General features: G+C 54.4%; 2 protein-coding genes across 4 annotated transcripts; one reads left to right on the top strand and one right to left on the bottom strand.

Moving 5' to 3' along the window:
* The first annotated feature begins 3,114 nt into the window (after positions 1–3,114).
* CTSF (cathepsin F) lies at positions 3,115–8,112 on the top strand. 3 transcript variants are annotated; one of them, XM_028153827.2, is made up of 14 exons: positions 3,115–3,427; positions 3,635–3,733; positions 3,992–4,076; positions 4,165–4,226; positions 4,355–4,430; positions 5,010–5,123; positions 5,246–5,391; positions 5,480–5,576; positions 5,655–5,735; positions 6,564–6,683; positions 6,764–6,828; positions 6,927–7,017; positions 7,408–7,466; positions 7,554–8,112. In XM_028153827.2, the coding sequence occupies exons 1-14, from the start codon at positions 3,215–3,217 to the stop codon at positions 7,626–7,628; spliced, it is 1,383 nt and encodes a 460-aa protein (XP_028009628.2). In that variant the 5' UTR covers positions 3,115–3,214; the 3' UTR covers positions 7,629–8,112. The 3 variants fall into 3 exon arrangements, with proteins under 3 accessions (XP_028009628.2, XP_054580605.1, XP_028009629.2); XM_054724630.1 differs by having other exon boundaries at positions 3,665–3,733; XM_028153828.2 differs by lacking the exons at positions 7,408–7,466; positions 7,554–8,112 and adding an exon at positions 7,319–7,401.
* Positions 8,113–8,324: 212 nt separating this feature from the next.
* On the bottom strand, positions 8,325–22,043 carry ACTN3 (actinin alpha 3). Its single transcript, XM_008146898.3, has 21 exons — positions 21,903–22,043; positions 17,900–18,014; positions 17,607–17,726; positions 17,187–17,273; positions 17,010–17,097; positions 16,450–16,528; positions 16,276–16,357; positions 15,247–15,332; positions 14,859–14,951; positions 14,177–14,407; positions 13,906–14,053; positions 12,797–12,947; positions 12,125–12,233; positions 11,901–12,041; positions 11,019–11,201; positions 10,236–10,370; positions 9,980–10,159; positions 9,441–9,587; positions 9,288–9,353; positions 8,626–8,784; positions 8,325–8,541 (listed from the first exon to the last, which is right to left on the bottom strand). The coding sequence occupies exons 1-21, from the start codon at positions 22,041–22,043 to the stop codon at positions 8,383–8,385; spliced, it is 2,700 nt and encodes an 899-aa protein (XP_008145120.2). The 3' UTR covers positions 8,325–8,382.
* Between the last annotated feature and the right edge of the window lie 884 nt (positions 22,044–22,927).

Consider the following 22,927-nt stretch of genomic DNA (forward strand, 5'->3'; position numbering starts at 1 on the left):
TGGGAAGAGAAGGTTGGAGCAAAGGGTTGAAGGAGGGGAAGAAGTGAGCCCTGTTTAGGACAACTTACCTGTCAGCCATTGCAAAACTCTAAGGCAGGCAGATAAGTGGGGTGTCTCAGAAAGCAAGGTGGCCAGGGTAGGTGGAGCAGAGCTGGGGGAGAGATGAGTCAGAGGGGTCATGACAAGGTGCCAAGGGGCAAGTTAGGTCATGTAAGGCCTCCTAGGCCACTGTATAAACTAGTTCAAATATAGCCTATGCACATATGAGCGTATGTGTATCTATTATCTATGCATATGTTTATAACGAGCATGCAGTACCTCTGCTTTTTGAACTATTTTTATTGATTTCTTTCTTTTGAGAGAGATTGATTTGTTGTTCCACTTACTATGCATTCATTGGTTGATTCTTGTATGTGCCCTGACTAGGGATCGAACCTTCAATTTTGGTGTATCAGGTCGATGCTCTAACCAACTGAGCTACTCGGCCAGGGTTGTACCTCTGTTTTGCTCCTTTTTTCATGTAACATGCCTCAAGCTCATTCCATATCAATATACATTGAGCTGACTTATTCTTGTTGATAGCTATATGGTATTCCACTGTGTGTATATTTATTTATTTATTATTGGACATTTACAAACAAAAAAAAAACAATGCTCTAAAAATCCTCATTGGTCTATTTAGGATTGCTACTATTTCTATAGTTTAAATTCCTGAAAGTGGAATTATGTCTAAGCATAAGCTTTTATAATTTTGATAGATATTACTGATTACCCTCCACAACTTGCACTATCATCAATATTGTATGACTATACTTTTTTCCCCACTCTCAACAATAGAATGTTATCAAATTTTAAAATCTTTACCATCAGTAGGTAAAAAAATGGTATCTTATTTGAGTTGCGTTCTTATTTTATGAGTGAAGTTGCACATTTCATACATTTAAAGCTATTTTTATTTCCTTTCCGGTACAATGCCCATGCTTTCTGCCCACTTTTCAATTGATTTTGACTATTTTGTTTTCTTTATTTTTCAGCACTCTTTATATATTCTGGAAATTTAGCTAACATGTTAATAGTTACCTTGTGCAGAACACTTTCCCTGCATGATTTCTTAGACTTCTCATGGCCACCTATGAAATATGTATTTTAATCGCCATCTTGCAGCTGGTAAAATGAAGGCTCAGCTAGGTAAAGTCACTTACCCAGGGTCATAAAGGTAGCCAGTGGGAGAGCCAGGATCCAAGCCCAGGTCTGTGTGACCCAGAAGCCTCCATGTGTCTTCTTGGTGTACTGATTCTGTGAGGTAGGGTGGTAAGAGCTCTTAGACACAGCCTGCCTCACCTGCTGGCAGAGGTCATGTAAAAGCCTCAGACCTCCACCACTCACCATTTGCTGGCACATAAACTTCCACTTTGTATAAAAATAGCATTTCTCAACTTTCCCACCCCAGTTTCCCTTTGAATGGAGGAACATAAACAAGCATCTTGGTCAGGTATGAGGGATTGGGGCGTGGAGGAAGTAGAGGGAAGCAGTGCTGACTTGAAAGGCATGAGAAAAATTTCTTTAAAGTCTTTTACTTTTGAAAGTTATGCAAAATTTACACCCTACTTCATAATATTTTATATTTATTTTAATATAAAAATGATGCTTGAAATTATATTTGAATTAAACTGCCCCTTGGGAAGACATGCTACATTTAGCATTTATATTTTGGCTTCTCCCCTGGAATACTGCTGCATTCTCCAGAAGTTACACATGACCCAGGCAAGAAACACTACGGCAGGGTCAGCAGATTTTTTCTGTGGCGGATCAAATAGTAAAATATTTTGGCTTTGTGAGCGTTATGGTCTCTGTCACAAGGCTCATTTTTGCTTTTGTCATGTGAAAGCAATTAGAGATAATAGCTTAACTAAATGGACAAGGCTGTGTTCCAATAAAACTTTCTTTACAAAACAGGCAGTCTGCCAGACCTGGCCCTCAGGTTGTAGTTTGCTAACCAAAGTGAAACAGCATCAGGCCCTTTAAAATGTGTACCCTCTGAGTCACGCCTGCCAGGACTAGACTAGGTGATCTTTAACGTCGGTTTCCCTCACTCTCCAAGTATAAGGTGACCCTCCACCCACTCTGTGACTTCTCCAACTCCCTTAAATGCTCTCTTCCCTTTTTCTTCTCCCTCAGCTTGGCATGTCATGCAGGAACATTTCTTTTTCTCATCTGTCTCTCCACTAGACTGTGAGCTCCAGTAGACAGCACTAACCTAATGGAACTGTTCATGCCGCTGTTATCCAATTCAAGTGGTTTGCCCTTGGGGTGCTCTATTCAAGAAGGAGATGTGGTTGCTGCAAGGTAGTTTTATTTACTCACAGCAAGTAAAGAAGAGGGGATTCATACCCAAAGCTCCATCTCCCAGAAGCTTACCATTGCTTACATACACTATTTGGTCAATTACTCATTGATTTCAGTTGCCTTAATGTCAAGCTCATCCTATTTACAGCTGGCCTGCAAAATACTGTGCCACATTTTAATATTTAGCAAGTATAGTATTTAGTAAGAATTGCCCAGACCTTGAGACCCTTGTCCTAACATCTCCTCTTGCTAGGCCCTGAGACCTGAATGGTTGCATGGTTTTGTTTGACCCTCACAATAGCCTGAGGAACTAACTGCCAATCCAGGGAATATTAGCTGCCATTTTGCTGATGAGAAGAGAGGCCTCAAAGAAGAATCGAACTGTGAATCCAGGCTCCGAGGCCAACTCCCTGGGTTCAAGTCCTGCTCCATCACTTGTCCGAGTTTGGTAAACCGCTTAATCTCTCTAAGCCTCTATTTCCTTAATTATTAAATTGGGATTACATCTACTTCGCAGGATTGCTACAACGATTATATGTTAACATATAATAAAAATGCAACAAATGTTATTTTTATTCTTAGGCTAGCTCCAAAGACCTAAAAGGATTATTCCCAGGCTGGGGCTCCTGCAGACGTGGGTGGTGCCAGGACCCGCTGGTCCCTGCCGGGCTGGACCCCACCCACCTGCGCAGTCAGCGCGCCCCACGTGCCTCGCGTAAACAAATGAGTGCGCAGGCGCCCCAAACGGACGTCCATTGGCCAGCGCCCAGGAGCGGGGCGGGAGCTCTGATCCCAAGGTCTTAGACCGCTCGGTCCGGTCGGTTGGCCGGAGCAGCCTGTGGGTTCCGCCGCCGGCTTCGCCCTCGCGATGGCGTCCTGGCTGCCGCTTCTGTGGTTGCTGGGGCTGCTCCCGGGCGCTACCCCCGCCCCGCCCCGCCGAGACGCCGGCGCGCAGGCCTGGGAGCCCGCGTCCCCGGAGCTGCTGCGGCGGCCCGCCCGCTTCGCCCTGGACACGTACAACCGCGGCCTGGCTGCCGGGGCGCGGGCCGTGCTGGGGACCGTGAGCGGTCGCGTCCGCCGAGTGAGGACGCGGCTGGGGCGGGGACGCGGGGCCCTAGTCCGAGAGATAGGAACTTTGGCCTAAACTTAGGGTGGGGGCCCTGGACGGCGGGACACCTTTGATTGGGATGGGGGAGGAGGCGCGGTGGGGCTGTGGGACCCAAGAAGACGGGGCTGAGGTGGGAGTGGCTGTGCCCGCCTCACCCGCCCCACCCACCCCTCCAACCAGGCGGGCCGGGGGTCGCTGTACTCTCTGAAGGTGACGCTGGAGGAGCTGCCCTGCAACGACCCCACGGTGTGCCAGCTCCCTGTGTCTAAGAAAACCCTGGTGAGTGATGGGCCTCCCTCAGTTCCCTGTCCCCAGGCTGACTCTGGCAGCAGTTAGGAAGGTGGGTCAAGCCAAAGGGAAGGGATCTGAGGCAACAGCTACTCAGGTCACTTCCCTGGCCGCGGGGCCAGAGACCATGCTTTAAAAGGTAAGATGTCTCCACTGTGGAGGTGATTGCCTTGGGGGTGATCCTCATCTGGGGAGCCTCCAGCGCCATCTAGCCGAGGGCCCCAGACTGGCTTTCTCCTCTCCCCCTAGCTCTGCAGCTTTGAAGTCTTCTCTGAGCTAGGAAAACATGCGTTGCTGAAGCAGGACTGTGGCCCAGTGGATACCAAGATTAAAGGTGCTGGGATACCCAAGGTTGCTGGGATAGCCTGGATCAGACTTCATTCAGGGTTCAGCCTTGATTTCTTTGTTCCAATCCTATCCAGATGACAAAAATGAGACTTTCAGTCCATTCCTCCCACTGTTGGACAGGGACCCTCTACCCCAGGTGAGGAGCCCCTCTCTCTCCGGGGAGCTGGCTGCTGCCTTCTATCTCCTCTCTTCCCCTCACCCTGGCCTGGGGCGCCCTGGTCAATCTGAGAAGGACTCCTTGTCAAGACCCCTCTGCCTTTCCAGGACTTTTATGTGAAAATGGCTTCGCTCTTCAAGGACTTTATCACCACCTATAACCGGACATATGAGACAGAGGAGGGTGAGGACCCAGCCTGGGGTGTACCCGTCCCAATTAGATCAGGCCTTCCCCCACTTTGGCACCTTGGTGTTGGGAGGGGAAGGACAGGAGAGGTAGTGCATCCTTTCAAGGACTCCTAAATCCCTAAGCTCTTGCCCAATTGCCCAGGATTGGGCTGCTACCTCAGGGATCTGACTCTTTCTCCCATCTGATCTTCCTGGTCAGAAACCATGGGCCTCCATCATTCTGGGTAGAGTGGGATGGGGCAAAGGACAGATTTTCTCTGCTGGAGGCCCCGGGCATGATGGCCTTTTCCTATGATCTCCTGTCTGGGGTGCTCTTTGGAGCCCATTCTGGTTCTGCCTTCACACCTGGGAAGTCATCATCCCAGTTTGGCCCCAAAAGTTTATCACACCTTCCAATCTTATCACTTGCAGGTCTACCCCCCACCCTTACCTGCTCCAGGGTCTGTCCTTCCTGAGCTTACAGAGCCCACCTACTCCCCAGGGAAACCTCTGCCAGTTAACCCCAAGCACCCCTCCTTTATGATCTGCCTGGAGATCTGTCTGAGCCCCTCCTCTCCTGCTCCTTGGTCCTCAGAAGCCCAGTGGCGCATGTCCATCTTTATCAATAACATGATACGAGCACAGAAGATCCAGGCTCTAGACCGTGGCACAGCTCAGTATGGAGTCACCAAGTTCAGTGACCTCACAGGTAGGGCTGGTGGCCAGAGCCATCATGGAGCCTAGAAGAGACAGGATCTGTTTCTAAGGCCCTGATCAGGACTGGCTTAGAAACACCCCCCCCCCCCATCCGCTGCCCACCTCTGCCCACAGAGGAGGAGTTCCGCACCATCTACCTGAATCCCCTCCTAAAAGGGGAGCCTGGCAAGAAGATGCGCCCAGTCAAGTCCGTTGGCGACCCTGCCCCACCTGAGTGGGACTGGAGGAAAGAAGGGGCTGTCACCAAAGTCAAGAACCAGGTTGGACCCCTCAGAAGTGAGGGTGGGACATGAGGATTGCCCTGGGGTTGGGAAGAGACCCCGCCCTGACTCTGCCCATCTCTTGTAGGGCATGTGTGGTTCTTGCTGGGCCTTCTCAGTTACTGGCAACGTGGAGGGCCAGTGGTTCCTGAAACGGGGGGACCTACTCTCCCTCTCTGAGCAGGGTGAGCATCCTGCTCTGACCCCTGTGCCCAGCCCAGCTCCTCCCAAGGGCTCCTTGTGACTGGCCTTATATCTCCTAGAGCTCGTGGACTGTGACAGAGTGGACAAGGCCTGCATGGGTGGCTTGCCCTCCAACGCCTATTCGGCCATAAAGACTTTGGGTATGCATTAATGGGGTCAGGAGGGACAGTGGGAGCCACTTCTCCCTCCACCTGAAGTCACATTTTGTGAGGGGGAGAGACATAAGCATGGGAATCATGTGAACTGGGTTTAAGCCTTCTTGCTGACCCTTCTGGTTGAAGTCCTTGGGCAAGTCAGCTCTTTCAGAGCCTCAGTTGCCTCATCTGTGAAATGGGGCTCATGCCCACCTCATAGGATTGCCTTGAGTATCAAGTGAGGAAACGTGTCAAGTTCCTGGCACATAACAGGGTCTTGATATTTTTCTTGCTTGGAGGTCTGTATTTCTAGCCACTGCTAAACCAGGTAGTAACACACCTCACTCTTGAGGGGAGGTGTTGAATTAAATAGGCAATTCAGTCAAGCAGTGGGCTGCAGAGAAAAGGATAAAGGCCTGAGGGACTGAAGTGGTCATAGAGAAAGTGGTCTGGAAGCCTGGCGGGATCGGGGCCAGATTGGGACCCACACATGCCCTATAAGCGCTGGGCATAGTCAGGGCTGAGTCCTGTCAGAGCAGGACAAGCAAGCCAAGGTCAAGAGTCCTAGGAAAGCAGGGACAAGCAAGGAGTCAGCAGTGGGGGCCTGAGTTCCATCTCTGCCACATTTCTCACTGGTTATTCCCTCAACCCCCTGAGTTGACACTAGATTGAGGCTTTTCCTCAGAGGGGATGGCCTGTGTTCTGGGGTAGATGAGGAATGGGAAGCCTGTGGATAAGGGGCTTAGCATAGCCTCTGGCTAGGAGAAGAGGAGTGTATGCTAAACAGAGTCCACCTTTTCTCTACTTCCCCATCTACTCCCCACGGTTGCCCAGGAGGGCTGGAGACAGAGGATGACTACAGCTACAGTGGCCACTTGCAGACCTGCAGCTTCTCTGCAGAGAAGGTCAAGGTTTACATCAATGATTCAGTAGAGCTAAGCCACAATGAGCAAGGTGGGTGAGGGATGGGATGGGGACAGGCCACGTGAGGCTGGGGCCTGGGTGCCCCTGATACTGCCCCTCCCCTGTCTCAGAGCTGGCGGCCTGGCTGGCCAAGAACGGCCCCATCTCCATTGCCATCAACGCCTTTGGCATGCAGGTAAGGCCCTAGCCCCGCTGCCCCTGCTCCATTTCTTGCTGACTCCTCCCCTACCTCTCCTTGGAGGTGGCCCCCTATTGCTTATTCTCCCTCCTCAGTTCTACCGCCATGGAATCTCCCACCCACTGAGGCCTCTCTGCAGTCCTTGGTTCATTGACCATGCTGTACTGCTTGTGGGCTATGGCAACCGTGAGTTCTGCTGACCCCCTCTCTGCCCACCCACCCCAGGTCACAGGCAGAGGTTGAACCACATCATCTCAGGACTCTAGGGGGAAATCTGGGGAAAGCCTGGGAACCTTGTCCCCAGCTGTGGGCCAGGTGGGATCATCCTTCCCCTCTGTGGATGGGAAGGCTGAGGCAGTAGGAGGTTAAACTGTACGGACGACTAACCTGCATGAGGGGAGTAGGCAGGTACCCTTCCTGAACCCAAGAGCCCCAGGTCTCCAGGAGGGTGGTAGGTGGGCCTGTCTGTTTTCTGCTCTTTTCCTAGTACCTGTCACACAGTAGGCCCACAGCAGATATTTGAAGAGTGCAGAGTGCTTGGGGCCCTGACTCCCTGCACTCCCCACTACTTCCCAGGCTCTGATGTTCCCTTCTGGGCCATCAAGAACAGCTGGGGCACTGACTGGGGTGAGGAGGTGAGTCTTGCCTGCTCAGCCCTTGGCCCTCCAGCCGCCACCCTGCCCTAGTGCCCTCACCAACCCCCCCCTTTCCCTCTCTTCCAGGGTTACTACTACTTGCATCGTGGGTCTGGGGCCTGTGGTGTGAATGTCATGGCCAGCTCAGCAGTAGTGAACTGAGGAGCACCAGCTCAGGACCTGGTGCTGACCAGGACAGTCCCTCCCCGAGCCTGACCTGCATTTCCAGGCCCCTCCCCAGGAGGCACAGCTGGCTCAGGGATGGGTGCCGGGTGCTTCAGGGTGAGCAAAGGGCACTTGGGCGAGGGGTACAGCCCCTATCCCCTCCACCCAACTCCCACTCTGAAGTTCCCCAGCTGCACCTTTGTTAAGTTGTGGTAGCTAGGAGGGTCTTGGGGTAAAGGATGATGTCTTGGCAGCTGAGCTGGGCCAAGAACCCTGGGCTCAGGCAAGGAACAGGTGGGAAGCAGGTATTCTGGTCTTAAATCAGCTTGTCCTCAGCAGGCTCTGGCTTCCTGACCTGGCTTTTCTCTGACGTTATAAATTCTGGTCCCCTGGAGTAGGGGACAGTATCCCCTTTCATGTCTAGACAGACTGTTGTAACCACCCTTTTCTAACAGCAATAAAGAGGTGTCCTCAGCTCCAATGTGGTGTGAATGCTCAGTCCCTGAGGTCAAGGAGGGGTGGTGGGGACCCCTGGAGGGTTAAGGTCAGGCATTTAGTCCTGCCCAGGAGCCTAGGGCCCAGCTTCTGCTTCAGGAACCAAAAGGAGATGGAGTGAAACCCGTGGATGGATCTTTATTCTGAGACAGTCTGCTGGTCATCCTTAGGGGTCCTGCTCTGAGGGGTGGATGGGACCAGTCAGAGGGAACACCCTCTTTCCTACTTGCATGGAAAACCTCATCAGGGTTTGAAGTTAGAGGTCACTCTCTCCATAGAGGGCACTGGAGAAGGCCATGTAGTCCAGGGCTCCAGCTGGAACCCCAGACCCCTTGTAGGGTGTCATTCGTCGGATGCAGTACTCGGCCTGCTCAGCTGGGAGCTCCCGCCGCAGCTCCTCAGGAGTGATGTAGTTCTGGGGGAGAAGAGGTATTGAGGGCCCACAGGTCTTACTTATTCCCTGCCCCAGCCCGCCAGCTCCTCCGTGCCAGGGACCCACCTTGTCTCCCGCCAGGATCTTGAAGGAGGCCACAACTTGCTCAGTTGTATCCGTCTCGGCTGTTTCTCGGGTCATGAAGTCAATGAAGGCCTGGAAGGTCACCACCCCAGCTGCATTGGGGTCCACTATGGTCATAATGCGAGCAAACTCCACTTCCCCCTGTAGGGATAGAGGCCGGGCATCATGCCCATGGGTGCTAAAGCCAGGAGGGCTCTACATGTCCCCTCCTGAGGACTGTCCAGCCTTGGCCGCACAACCCCAGTAACAGGGTGCTCCCTTTCTCCATAGACTGCAGCCTGTCAGCTCTGCCTTTAGGAAGTCCTTTCTACCAGCTGAACCTGCTTTCTGCCTGTGGCAGTGCCCTTTCTGCCCATTGGTCCTGGTCTTTTTCCTGGGACTCGTGCACTACAGGGAGTAAAATGTTGCAGGCTCAAGCTTTGGAGACACAGAACTAGGTCCAGATTTCCAGCTTTGTATCTTTGAACAAGTTAATCTGCCTCTGTGAGCCTTTGATAGCCCCTGTCTGAAATGGTCTAATTCCCCTAGCCTCAATGGGTGTGGTGAGGAGAAAATGAGATCATGGATGTTGAGGTGGGAGGCACATAGCAGGTGATCCATATGTAGGACAGGGTACTGAGGGGAGGAGGGTGAGGGGCACTCACCAGGTCATAGCCCATGGAGATGAGGCAAGCCCGGAAGTCATCAGGCTCCATCATCCCATTCCGCTTCTGTAGTGAGTAAGTGGGTGTCAGGCTTGGTCCTCAAACCCCACCAGCCCTCAAGTCCACCACCCCACTAGGCTGGGCCCTTCTGACCCGGTCAAAGTGGTTGAAGGAGGCCCGGAACTCATTGAGCTGATCCTGGCTCAGGCCCTTGGCGTCTCGGGTCAGTACCTGGTTCTCCACCTCGTTGATGGTGCGGGCAATGGAGGTGAGCAGCTGCTCCCAGCCCACACGGATGTGCTGGGAGAGCAGGAGATGGGCTAAGTGGGCAGCCAGTGCCTGGCCACAAGCTCTAGCTCCACTCCCAACCCACTGTGAGACCCTGGGTAAGTCCTCCTCTCTGGGCCTCTGTACCCATCTGGAGGTTCCTCTGAGTGACCTCCAGTGGCCCTTTCTGCCTTAAAGTTTGATGATTTATTATGTATTAGTATTGATCAACCATCCATGGCCAATCTGGCCTGGCTTTAGACTGCTATATGATTCTGGACAGGTCACTTATCACTCGTGGGTCTCACTATCCCCACAGGTACATTGGGGGATCTGGCCAAGCTGAATTGGGGACCCTCCTGGAACAGACGTGCTATTTCCAGGTGTGGCCTCGCCAAGCTTCCCAGCCAGTGCCACCTCCCCACCTCCATGCCGTAGACGGTGTGCTTATTGTCGAACACCAGGCTCTCCTGCAGCAGCTGGTGGTCGCCCTCCAGCCGGTCAATGTTGTTCTTATAGTTGATGATGTTCTGCTCCTGCTGCCTCAGTGCAGCCATCTGCTCCTCCAGAGAGCCAGCCATACCCACTGCCAGGCGCCCCACCTCCTGCAGGGGGACCCGGGCAGGATGAGAACTCCCAGCTCTTGGTGGCCCAGCTCCTGCCCCACTGTCCAAGCCTTACCTCCATCTTCCCCTGGATCCAGGGCCCAATCGCATTGGCCTGGGCTGCAAACTGTCGCCGGAGCCTCTCATTCGCCTGCTGCCGTGCCAGCTCCTCCTGCAGCATCTGGTCACGGTGGGGCACCAGCTTTCGGACCTGAAAGGGGAGTGGCTGTGCCAGGGCAGCTCTGGAGGAGTACTGCCCCTCAAACAACCCCTGCTGCTCTGAACCAAGGTGCCAGGGCTTGATGGGCAGGCTCTTGGGCAAATCACTCAACCTCTCTAGGCTTGTTTCCTCATCAGTAAATGGGGCATCAACTTCTTTTATAACTAACTGTTTTGTAAAGGATGCCCACACACCAGATTTCATTAGACTTCACATCAGGCCTGACAGGAAAATGCTGCTGTTAGGGCCTCTTTACAGATAAGGCCGACAGGCAAGGTGACTTGTCCAGCACCACATAGCAGTGATGGCGAACCTATGACACGTGTGTCAGCACTGACACGCGTAGCCATTTCTGATGACACGCGGCCGCATGCCGAGGATGAAACATTTGCTGCTCCTGAGGATGAAACATTTGCGACTAGAGTCTTGGAGTTAGTTTTTCCCTCAAAGTGACACACTACCCGAGTTATGCTCAGTTTTTTGGCGAAGTTTGACACACCAAGCTCAAAAGGTTGCCCATCACTGACATAGAGTCTGTGGCAGACCCCAGACCCTTATTTTGGGACACCTGAGGTTTCAGGGTGGTCAGAGCTCTCAGGAGCAGGTGGGAAGCAGGGGGAGGCCACAGGCAGCACTGACCGTGTCCCACTTGGTGTTGATGTCCTGTGCGCTGAGGGTGATGTAGGGGTTGGTCAAGCTGGGCCGCAGCCCATAAGTTTGGCAGATCTTCTGGATCTCACCCTGGATGCCCAGGATGGCACCCCGCTCTCTGTCAGCCTCAGGCAACGTCGCCTTGAACTGCTCATGTGCTGTCAGCAGGCTCTGAGGGCAACAGGCAGGAAGGATCAGCCAGGACCCCCACTTCCTGTAAGTGACAGAAAGGGCAGCACCGGGCTCCAGGCCATCCCGTGGGTCTAGGGCAGGGCTGGCTCAAGGACCCAGTCCTGTCTCCCAGTCAAGCTCTCAGAAACAGGTTTTCCTCAGCAGATGACTGGATCAGAAAACTGGTACATCTACACAATAGAATACTATGCTGCCATAAAAAAGAAGGAATTCTTACCATTTGCAGCAACCTGGATGGAATTGGAGAACATTATTAAGTGAAATAAGCCAGTCAATGAAAGAAAAATACCACATGATCTCACTCATTTATGGATAATAAAGAACATTATAAACTTGAACAAAAAGATACAGAGACAGTAAAGCATCAAACAGACTGTCAAATTACAGGGGGAAAGTTAGGGAGAGGTGGGGGAGATAAGAGATCAATCAAAGGACTTGTATGCATGCATATAAGCATAACCAATGGATGCAAAACTCTGTGGGGTGAGGGCATATATGGGAGTGGGATGGGGGGTGGCAATGGTAAGATATGTACACATATAATATCTTAATAAAAAAAAAAAGAAACAGGTTTTCCTTCCCCCCATTCCTCAAGAGCCTAAGGGAGTGGCCGACAGGATTTTAGGCCAGCTTCCCTGTCATCTCCTGCAGCCCCAGCCCTCCCACCCCCACGCCCACCTGGGTCTCCTCCACGGAGTGCACCAGCCAGACGTCCTGCAGGTCCTCCACAGCACCATCCAGCCAGTTGTTGAAAGGTGCTGCCCGCCGTGCAAACTCCAGCTGCAACTGGTCGATGGTCTCCAGCAGCTTCTCCATCCTCTGAAGGCCACAGGAATGGCGGAGTCAGCAGTTGGCCCAACGGGCCCCCTCACCTGTCTCCAGTGTCCAGCCCCCAGCCTCACCTCAAGCGCATCCCGCCTCTTCTGGGTCAGCGTGCCCAGGTTGTCCCACTGGTCGCAGATGGCCTGGCAGCGGCTGTTCACTGAGGCAGCCTCATGGTAGTCTAGCTCACTGGGGGCGAGAAGAGGGGGTGACTGGGGGCCAGACTGCAGCCCAGATTTCCTCCTGATCCACACCCCGGGTTGTGGTGAAGGTGTAAGAAAGCCAGGGCAGGGCAGGGTGAAGCCGGGCTTTCCTGAAGGGGGCGTTCCCAGCGTGACCCTACCTAGGGGAATAGGGGTGCCCAATGGTTTCAGCTTGGCCCTCAAGGATTTTGAGTGAAGGGGCAGGGTTATAAGAAAAGGGGCGGGTTTACTGGAGGAGGTGCCAAGGCGGGAGCAAACCCGGTGCGAAGCTGAAGGGAGCGGGCGGCCAAGGGCGGGTGGGGAGGGGTTGTGAGTAGGGAAGAGTGTGGGCGGCAGAGCGGGGTCGGATAGGAGGATGGGGATAAGGGAGGAGGGGAGGAGCAAGTGGTGATGGGAAAAGACTAAGGGAACAAGGCTGGCTTGCCGAACAAGGGAGAACGGTCTTGAAGGCAATGAGGATCGGGGCGGGGTCGGGCAGGGAGGGGCGTTGTCTCCGGGGGCGGACCCGGCCCTGGGCCACGCCCACTCGAGCTCCTGGGCCACGCCTACTTGAGCTCCTGGGCCAGTGCAGCGATGTGCTCCACGCGGTCCTGGTGGGCCGCCAAGTCGCTTTCAAAGGCCTCGTGGCGCCGTATTAACGCCCGCACCTCCTGTAGCGACGCCGACTCATAGTCGCGCTGGTTCAGCACTTCCTCCTTTCCTGCTCAGAAAGAGGAGCAGGGGCCGGGAGTAGGGCTGTGTGACCGCAGACATTCTCATCTAAATGAAACTCCTGTTCCAGGACATGGCCCCAAATGACGTCTGCGTCCCCTGACCCTGCGTGGTGTGGGATGGCCCTGGGTACTGTTTTGGTATTTGATGGAGAACTACCTCCCAATGACTCTGAGCCCATGAGCTCCTGACGCGGTTTCCTCTGCTCACCAGTGTCCCCAGCGCCTGGCATTTGGTAGACACTCTGTGAATATTTGTTGGATGAGTAAATAATGAACCTAAAAGTGCTCGGAGAATGACAATTACCATAATTATGCAAATAAAAACATTTATAATGGCAGCAGCAACCATTTACTGAGTGCCTCTGCATTTTGCAGAAAAGGTAATTGAAATTTAGAGGTCTGGAGATCTCAGGGTTACATAAGTGGCCTTATATTTAAGGACTTCTTATTATACCAAACCATCATTATTTATTATACCCATAATCCATTGTTAGTGTTTGTTCATTATTTTTAGGCAGGAGTCATTCATTTGTAGGACTAAAATCCTGACAGAATGCAGAATGACTGTGTTCATACAGAGTAATATATGCGACTCGTGCAATATTTTGGCATCAATATACTTTGAGCATAACATAAGGGACATTAGGGCTAGGGATTCTCCTTTGGATACATGCCACATATACAAATAAAATGCTAAATGACAAATATATTAGAGCAGACCTCCAGAAGGCCAGACCCGGAAGACAGTGAAGGGCCTGACTTTACACATAAAGAAACTGGGGCCCAAAGAGGGGCAGTGCCCTGGTTGCATAGCAAGGGTGGGACTAGGAAACAAGTCTCCAACTTTCTGGCAGAGCCCCTACCCCTGGCCGGCACACTTTGCCAGGAGCCCCACTCTCTCCAGTCTCCACCCCGGGACAGAATCAAGCCCCATGACGTGCCTACCCCGGGTCCAGGCTTCGTGCAGGGAGGCCTTCTGCTGGAACTTCTCAGCCAGGTGCTGGAGTCGCTGCAGACGCCGGATCTCCGAGAGCAGCCAGTCCTCATAGCCTTTCTCCACTTGCTCCAGCCCCCGCCACGCGTTGGCGATGTCCTGTGGGGCAGGCAGAGGTGCCCTCCATCATGGCTCACCCGTTGTGCAGAAGGGGACACAGATCCCAGGGTCACCCAGAGAGTATGGGCGCGTCGGGATCACCCCATCCCTGGCCCGGCTCACCGAGACCAGCTTGCCCTCGGAGGGCATGAAGGCGGGCCGGTGGCTCAGCCGCAGCTTGGTCTGCAGCGTGTTGAAGTTGATCTCCAGCTGGCACTTCTCCTGCACTCGGGGTGGCTTGTGCAGGCGCCGGTAGTCCCGGAAGTCCTCCAGCTTGCGCTGCATGGCACTCATGCTGTGCTCGCCCACACGGTTCTCCAGCCACGGGACGGTGCGGCGGATCCATTCCAGCAGCTGTCAGGGCCAGGCAGGAGCAGAGCAGAGAGCTCTGGGCTGGCGTGTTCACCTCACCCGCCCCTCTACACCCACACCTAGGTTGTGTCCAAAAGGCCTGGCTCAAGCAGAGTCGGGGTCTGAAGGGAAGAATGGGGGGTCCCCACTAGTCTGGGAAGGAGTAGGGTGGTTAGTTTCTGAGCCCAAGGACCAGTATAAGTTGGCACAGAGCAAAAACTACAAGACGACCTAAATATGAGTGAATGGATAAATGAATGAGGAAATGAATGAATGATGAGTGAATGACCAGGAGCTTGGAAAGGCAGAAGGTGGGAGGAGCCGGGTGAAGATTTCATGAGGAGGCTGGGGGAGACCAAGGCTACTCTGAGGCGAGGGAGACTTGGCCAGCACAGACCTGAGAGAGCAGGTGGGGAGAGCACAGGTGGGGATGGGAAGACCCTCTCTGGCTCACCTCACTGGCAAGCTTCTCATACTCCTCCATGAGCTTCTCATTCTCCTGGTTCACAGCTAGCACCTTGCAGATCCTGTTGGCGGCTGTCTCTGCCTGTGGGGGTGGGGGTGGGGTAGAGTGGCTGCCACAGAACAAGCTGCCACAGACACCCCCAACCCAGCCTCCCTCTGTAAAGCCTGTGAACCCCGGGCCGTACAAACAGAAAAAAGGATGAGGGGAGCACATCTTTCAGGGTGGAGAGGCAGCTTCCAGGCCAGACGCCTCTACGCCTGAGCCCCCCAAGGCCTGCGTGTGTGCAGCCAGGATGGTGGCACTCCCACCCACGGGCCTGGCATCTCCAAATGTTGAGATGCTTCCAAGATTGGGCCCTGAGTCCACAACCCCTCACCTGCTCAGCGCCAGCGAAGGCATGGTAGAAGCAGGAAACGTAGGTCATGATGGCCTTCTCATCGGGCTTTGGGGTGTTCACGATATCTGGGGATGGCAGCGAGGAGTTTATTGGCCAAACCCAGGGGTGGGAAATGGGCTCAAGTCCCCACCCAGGCAGAGCTCTCCCTTAGAATGGGAGGGGACAGCAACATCTAGTCATGGCCGCCAGCTGCCAGCTACCCAAAACATCTTCCTCTTCTCTGAATCCCTGTCTGATCACCCCAGGGTCCAGCAGTCTCCCCCGCTGTGGGGTGAGGAAACCAGGTGGGAGTGGGTGAGTGAACAGACACTGCAGCCCTCATGAGGCAGCAGACCGCACTGCCTGGTGTTTCTAGCCATCCCACACTCTGTCTGTCTGTCTTTTCCCCCAAGTTCTCATCCACCGATGCCCACATATTCAGGGTACCAGGCACAGCAGGTGCTCAGAAAGTGTTTGCTTTTTCAATTTAAAAAAATACATATTTTGTTATTGATTTCAGAGAGGAAGGGAGAGGGAGAGAAAGATAGAAACATCAATGATGAGAGAATCATTGATTGGCTGCCTCCTGCATACCCCCTACTGGGATCGAGCCTGCAACCTGGGCATGTGTCCTTGACTGGAATCGAACTGGGACCCTTCAGCCCGCAGGCCTACGCTCTATCCACTGAGCCAAACCGGCCAGGGCTGCTGTTTCAATTAACTAAAGCCTTGCTTGGGCGCAGGGACCAGAGGCAGCACCGACCCAGAGGAGCTCTCAGTCTTGAGGGACCAATATGTTCCAAGAGACCTAGGGAACTGGGATATGAGGCAGAGGGGGAGCCATTCCAGAAGGGGAGGGGAGGCTGGATCCACTAGGTGGAGAGGGGCAGGGAGATGGGCTAGAGGGCCTGAGAAGAGGGCCAGTGGCTCAAAAGGACTCTGACCAGGGAGCCAGGTGAAGGGCAGGGCCTTCTAGGAGGAGGGAGGAACAGACGTAGAGGTTAGACCATGAGATAGTCTTACTCTAACCTTCTGCATCCAACATCTTAGGGATGTCCAGGTATTTCTCTGCCACCTCGAAGGCAGTGTTCAGGTTCCCAATGGGGTCATCCTAGATGGAGACGGATATGAGGGGGCAGAGATTAAAGGTCAGCGGAAGGCAGAGGTTCTGGGGAGTTGGGGCTGGGGGTGTCGGAGGCCAACCTTGCGCAGTTTGGCATAGTCGATGAGGTCGGGGCGGTGTCGGTGGATGAGAGCACAGAGGGCCAGGCCATCCTTCCAGCTGGACAGAGAGAAGAGGGTGGGTCAAGCCCGAGTTCAAGCTGAGGCCCTGTCCTACCCTTGCCCCAGAAGCATTCCCATCAGGTCAGCCTCATCTGTTCAATGGAGTGAAGTCTAAACTCCTTGACTTGGCATTTGAGGCACTTGATTACTAGACGTGGACTACCTCCCGCAAGCTCACCGTGATTCTTTCACATGCCGCAGGCTTAGGCCCCACCAATTTCTAGATGTTTTTGGCCTCTTGCCCACAAGGTTCTCTCTGGCTGAATGCCCTCCCAGGAGTACCTCCAATGCGCCCTCTTCCTGGAAGTCTCCCTCACCCTCCTGGAGTCAATTCAACATTGACTGAGCCCTCCTATTTTCAGACACTGTTCCAGGAACTCGGCTGTCACCTCTCCTCCCCTGCGGCTTGTAACAGGGGCCAGCTCTGGGCCCCAGGGCCTGGCAGAGGCCCACGCGCTCGGGCTGACCAGCGGACAGACCTGGTGTGGAAGTTCTGCACGTTGACATTGCGGTACGGCGCTGTCTTCCGCTGGCACCACAGCAGCAAGCCTTCCTTGGCCGAGGTTTCTGGATGAAGATGGGGGCGTGTTAGTTGGGGAGGGGTCTGGGCCAGGTCCTCTCACCTTACCTGCTCCTCCCCACCATCCCCTGCTCACCCTCCACAGAGATGTCCTGGATGGCAAAGCGCAGGATGATGGTCCAGATCATGCCCAGGGTCATCTTCAGGTTCCCATCCACGATCTCTACAGGGCGGGGATGGGGCAGATCCCACCTGGGGTTCAAGGCCTGTGCTACCAGCCTCAGCTACCTCCCCCTGCTCTGCTCTCTGGGCCTGGTCCCTCATCCCAGGGCTGGTGCTTAGTCGGTACTCAACTGTTTTACTTAAAATTGATTCTAGCACAGTCTAGGTATCAGGGTATGGGCTGGCGTTTGGGGCACATTTGCTCCTTAAGTCCCTCCCATGAGGCATGGATGGTTATCCCTACTGTTGAGATGAGGAAACTGACGCTCACAGAGGTGACTTGCTGATGTCAGGAACCCCCAAGCCCCGCCTAGGCCCCCTCCTGTCACCTCACCTTCAGCCCCGATGGACACCAGCTTAACCCCCTTGCTGGCAATGAAGTCCAGGGCCTTGTTGACATTGGCAATTTTGTGGAAGCGCATCTTGCCTTTGTCTGGCCTGGGCAGCCTCTCTCCTGGGTGTAAAAGAAGAGGTAAAGGGTCAAAGGTCATGAGAGGAAGTTGGAGACCTTGTCCTCAAACTTTCCCCTCCATCGCCAATCCCCTGTAGTCTCTGCTGCCATTTTCCCACAGCTCTCGGGATTCCCCTAGGTCCTGGGGTCCCTGTGCACGGATTTGCACACCTCACCTGAAATGACCTCCAGGAGCAGCATGAGTTTGAGGCCATTGCGGAAATCCTCCTCGATGTTCTCGATCTGGGTGCCTGCCTTGCGCAGGTGTGAGTTGCACCAGGCAGTGAAAGTCTGGGGGCGGAGAACAGAGCTCAGACCCTAGTGCTGAGGACAGTGCTCAGGCTCCTTGATCGGGGTAGATCTCAGGGCCCAAGGCCCTGGATTCAAGTTCTGGCTCAGTCACTGATTTGCTGTGTATCTGGGCCAGTCCCTTTCCCTCTCTGAGCTTTCATTCTCCTGGCAGAGGAGAAATGGGGTCTGGGTCCCATGCAGATCTCAGTTTGGACTTTGAGCAGTCTCCAGCACTGGAGGGGCATTTAGAAAATCATAAAGCAGACACTCCAAAGTGTGGGGCCCTCGGAGGAACAAGGACCAATGCAGGATGATAAAGCTGTTTTAAAATCTGAAAAATTCTGGGTCAAAGCACATCTGGCTCTGAGGGTTTTGCCCGAGGGTCTGTGCACCTGTGTATTTTTATATGAGTCCCATCGACCTCTGCGGGCTGTTGTGAATTGGCCTCCAGATAGACTATGCGTGTGCAAGAGCTTTGCAGGCTGTGGAGGGTCAGCTGGGCACGCGGGCCCAGCTGATCTAGTTTGTGGAGGTGACTCTCCTCCCCTGGCCCCCAGAGTTAGGGCATCTGAAAAGCTGGTCTGGGATGGGAAGGCTGGCATATGGCTGTGTGTGTACTGGGGATGGGGTGACCTGGAGCCTGGTGCACAAGTTTCTACCAAACTACCAAGCTTTCAGGCCCGGGATGCTCCTGGATCCATCAGCTATAAAGTCCTTGGTCGAATCCATATTTGGGCTCCAGTCCTCGCTTGCCCTCTCGTAGGCTCAGTCTCCCCATTTGTACAGCTAAGGGATCAGACTCCATGTTGTCTCAGGTCCCTCTTCCCCGACCTGGCAGGATTCTAGAATTTAGAGCATTGCCCTCCCACACGGTCAGTTCTCCCGGAAGGTGGCCCTGGAAGTTATTTGGAATTCTTTCCCTCAGCCAGTTTCCCTTCCTCACAAACAGCTTTTCAGATGCCCTAGAAGTCGGACCTGGGAGATGATGCTTTAAGTTCTTGGGGCGCTGTCATTGCTAAGGGAAGGGGGTGAGCTTCCTGTCACTGGAGGTGTTTTGAGTGCTGAGCACTACTTGATGGGGCCCCAAGCACAGGAAGGGCAGTTGACTCTCTGTAGTGCCTTCCAACCCTGCAGTCTGGGATGCCCTGGAAATGGATGGGGCAGGGGGCAGGGGGCAGGCAGGTCTGGGTGGGGCCTCCATGGAAAAGGAGGTGGCATTCTTTCATTCGACAAAAACATGATTTTTAAAAAAATTGTTGTTGTTGTTAATCCTCCCCCGAGGATATTTTTCCGTTGATTTTTAGGGAAAGTCGAAGAGAGGGGGAAAGACAGAGAGAAACACACCGGTTGGTTGCCTCCTGCATGGAGCCCTGATCAGGGCCCCGGCTGGGGAGGAGCCTGGAACCAAGGTACATGTCCTTGACCGGAATCAAACCCGGGATCCTTTGGTCCGCAGGTCGATGCTCTATCCACTGAGCCAAACTGGCTAGGTCCAAACATGATTCTTAATGAGATGTGGTCCCTGCCCTAAAGGAATTCACAGTCAATCAAAGGGTCAGGCTGGTCTGAGAAGAGCCGGGAGAGACTGGTGTCAGGGATTCCAGAGGGGTTTTTTAATTCAGGTGGTGGGGGGGCCTCTTGGGGAAGGCTAATATTTGATGAGAGCTGTGATGGAGGAGCAGAAATCATTCAGGCAGCGAAGGGCAGGCAAGGGCATTCTGGGCAGGGGCAGCCACGTGGGCAAGTGCTTGGCAGGAAGAAACAGTTGCTAGGTTTGCGGGGCTACAGCTATCTGGGCACTGCCGGAGTGAAGCTGGGGGTGTTGGGCTATAAGTGGTGAGAGAGAGGCAGGCCGGAGGGGCAGCAGTGGCCAGGTCATGCACGATCTTGGGTGCTAAGCCAGGGAGTTTGAACTTGACCCTGAGAGCAACAGGGAGTCAGGGAAGCTTTCAGGCAGAGGAGGGGGCCCGGCAGAAAGGCGTTTTTTAAAAAACTCATTCTGGTTGCAGAGTGGAGACAGAAGACTTGGCAGAGCAGAAGGGAAAAGTGAGGAGATGGTGACCAGGACTAGAGTGAGAGAAAAAGGGTGTCCATTGAAGGGAAGGTGGCAGGACGAGGTGGATGAGATAGAAACATTTGTCCTTGCTGGAGTACAAGCTCCCTGAGCTTGTCCCCTGCCCAGTTCCTGGCACCCAAAACCGTGCCTGACATATGGTTGGACCTTCTCAAGAAATTATGCGTGGGTATTTTTGAATGAGGTTGAATGAAGAGGAGGACTCAGGCATCAGGTGGGAGGAGATGGGAGTGTTCCAAGATGCAGAAGAGTAGCAGGGATGAGGCAGGGCTAATGCTGAGCGCAGAGATGTTCGTTACATTGTAATAAACAATGCTGGATGAGAAAGAACGGACCAGAATGTCCAGCATCCCGAGAAGCTGATAAATTTACAGAGCATCTATACTCCTCAGCCACTGAATGAATGGATGAGGTGGGTGGCTGTAAGTTGGATTGAAAGGATATTCCTGATATTTTGTTAAGTGACAAAGGCAAGTTACAGAGAGGCATGTATCTTAAGAAGGGCCCATGGACCCGGATCAGGGAGAGGCCTGGGCGGGTGGGGGTGAGGATAAGAGTTGTTGCATAGCAGATGGCAGCTGGAGTCAGGGGCAGGAGTGACATCGCCGGGAGATTGCTGGACCAGAGGACCACAGCCCGGCTTGGAGACAGGTGCAAGAGGAGCCTGAGGGGAAGCTTGTCACCAGGGGAAACTTGTCAGCTGAGCCTCCTGGTCCCTGGAGTCACCTCCTGTCACCTAGCTCGGTAGAGGTGCTCTGATTCTAAATCCTGGGGTTCTCAGATCTTGCCGAGTTCACTGAGCACCCCTGTTCCTGCCCAGTCCTGGGGTCATACTGTCGGCAAATGTTGAGCAGGGTCCCATAACCTCGTGGTGTCCTCCCTACGCCTGGCCTGGCACTCTCTAAGGTTTTTTTCACTCCAGCCTGGATCACTTCTCTTCTGGGAACCCAGGTGTCCTGCCCCCTCCACTTGATAAAGTCTGGGAGTGAAAATAGCTCAGGGAGAGGGGGCCTGAGCACCCTACAAGGCTGGGCCAAAGCAGCAGCTGCCCATGTGCCCCTCTCTAGCTCCCACAAGCTGCTGCCTCAGCACGAAGTGTCCATCTGGCCGGAGAGTCAGGTTACTGCGTAAGGGGACCCAGGGCTCCCTCCTCCCCAGTCCTGTGGCCTTTTCAGCAGACTCAGGGCCGCTGGGGCAGGGAGGGGTATCTTGGGAAAGAGTAGGAATGCGGCAAGCAAGGGGCAAAGACCCTCAGGGTGGGGGAGGAGGGGTTCCTGTTTTCTGAAGCATATGATTTGGGTCCTACTTCTGCCTCTTTCTAGTCCTCAGTTTCCTCCTTTGACAATCAGAATAGGGTGACACCATGCTGGAGAGAACACAGAGGAGAGGGTGGGAAAGGATCTGGGGTGGCTGTCCCCACCCCAACATGCCCAAGTCTCTCTCTTTACTAGTTGCCTGGCTGCCAGGGTGGGGCCTGGGAATATCTAGCTAGAGAGGTGGGGTAGGTGTGGGAGAGATTCTTCTTCCAGAAACCCCCAAACTTGGATCTCCTGAGCTAAGGCCAACCCGTTCCCGCCAGGAGAAGTAGGGCAGTGGACCCAGGGAAATGAATCCTGGGGGGCACACCAGAAACTCTCCTTGTCATCCTCAACCCCTCCTGAGGGCTCCCAGCCCTCTCTTCCAGCCCTGGGGGACAGCAGAGGGCTGATGGGAAGAGCCTGAGCGAGGGAGTGGCACTCTGCAGGCTCTACAACCCAACACTGACCGGCTTCTCGGGCCTCAGTTTTGCCATCAGGAAATGGGCTAGTACTCACTTTCCGCTGCTGCTTCTCCCAGGCCGGGTCCAGCAGCAGGTCGCGGTCCCAGTCCTCCTCCTGTTCCATGTACTCTCCGCCGCCGCCCGCGAAGGGCCCCTCCCCGGCCCCCAGACCCTCGGGCTGCATAACCATCATCATCTCGCCGGAGCGCCTGGCTTCGCTCAGCTCGGCGCTCTCCAGGACACCGGGGCCGCGTTAAGTAGCGCCGGGCCCAGCCCCGGATCGGATTCGCGCTAAATATGGGGGTGGGGGGGAGGGGCCGAATGGGGCGAGGGCGCTCGGGTCGGGACCGGGCCAGAGGTTGCACTGGGCCTGGGGACTGCAGAATTTGGGGGCATTGGCTTGGATCCCGTGACAGAGATCCGGGGTTCAAGTTCCAGCGCTGCCGCTAGGGCGCTGTGTGAGCTTGGGAAAGCCATGGGAACCTGTTTCCTCGTGTACAACGGAGATGACAATAACAATAGTGGCTGCAGACCGCTCTGGAAGCTGCGCTTTGGGCCTCCTCCTGACCCTCTTCCTGCGCGGCGCTGGTGGGAAACCGGGAGCCCTATCCCCATTTCACAGTCAGGAACACCAAGGCGCAGAGATGTTTTGAATGTTTTCTGGGGTGGCTAAGGGAGATACTCGAGCATGGGGAGCGGCTCCAGGCCAGCTGGATGGGCCGATGCAGGGCTATTAATATCGGGGAGGCTGGGGGGTCATGGGGAATGTGCTGAGCCGGGAAACCCCGACGCCACCAAGGGTGCAACTCAATCCTGCAGGCACACTGGAGAGCCAGACCAGCGAGCCGGGCTTCAGCGGGCGGGGCGGGGCCTCCGCGGGGGGCGGTGCTAAACGTCGCTGCCCCGCCCCAGTTCTAGCGCCAACAGGATTCCAAGCATCGTCTTGGCTCATTGGCCGTCCAATCACATCTTCGCATCCGCGGGCTACTCCACGTGACCCTAACCTCACAGCAACGCCCCTCAGAGCTTCCATTGGTCGGGGTAGACGTCCGTCTGACACTATCCCCGCCCCAATGCGGA

This window comes from Eptesicus fuscus, chromosome 13 (assembly GCF_027574615.1).
Source record: "Eptesicus fuscus isolate TK198812 chromosome 13, DD_ASM_mEF_20220401, whole genome shotgun sequence".
Lineage (NCBI taxonomy): Eukaryota > Metazoa > Chordata > Mammalia > Chiroptera > Vespertilionidae > Eptesicus > Eptesicus fuscus.

Coding starts and splice junctions, on each gene's coding strand:
- ACTN3 (XM_008146898.3), bottom strand. CDS start 22,043: ATGATGATGGTTATGCAGCCCGAGGGTCTGGGGGCCGGGGAGGGGCCC. Junction 18,015..21,902: donor GGGAGAAGCAGCAGCGGAAA/GTGAGTACTAGC, acceptor CTCCGCCCCCAG/ACTTTCACTGCCTGGTGCAA. Junction 8,542..8,625: donor AGATCCTGGCGGGAGACAAG/GTGGGTCCCTGG, acceptor CTTCTCCCCCAG/AACTACATCACTCCTGAGGA.
- CTSF (XM_028153827.2), top strand. CDS start 3,215: ATGGCGTCCTGGCTGCCGCTTCTGTGGTTGCTGGGGCTGCTCCCGGGC. Junction 4,077..4,164: donor AGTGGATACCAAGATTAAAG/GTGCTGGGATAC, acceptor AATCCTATCCAG/ATGACAAAAATGAGACTTTC. Junction 5,736..6,563: donor TTCGGCCATAAAGACTTTGG/GTATGCATTAAT, acceptor ACGGTTGCCCAG/GAGGGCTGGAGACAGAGGAT.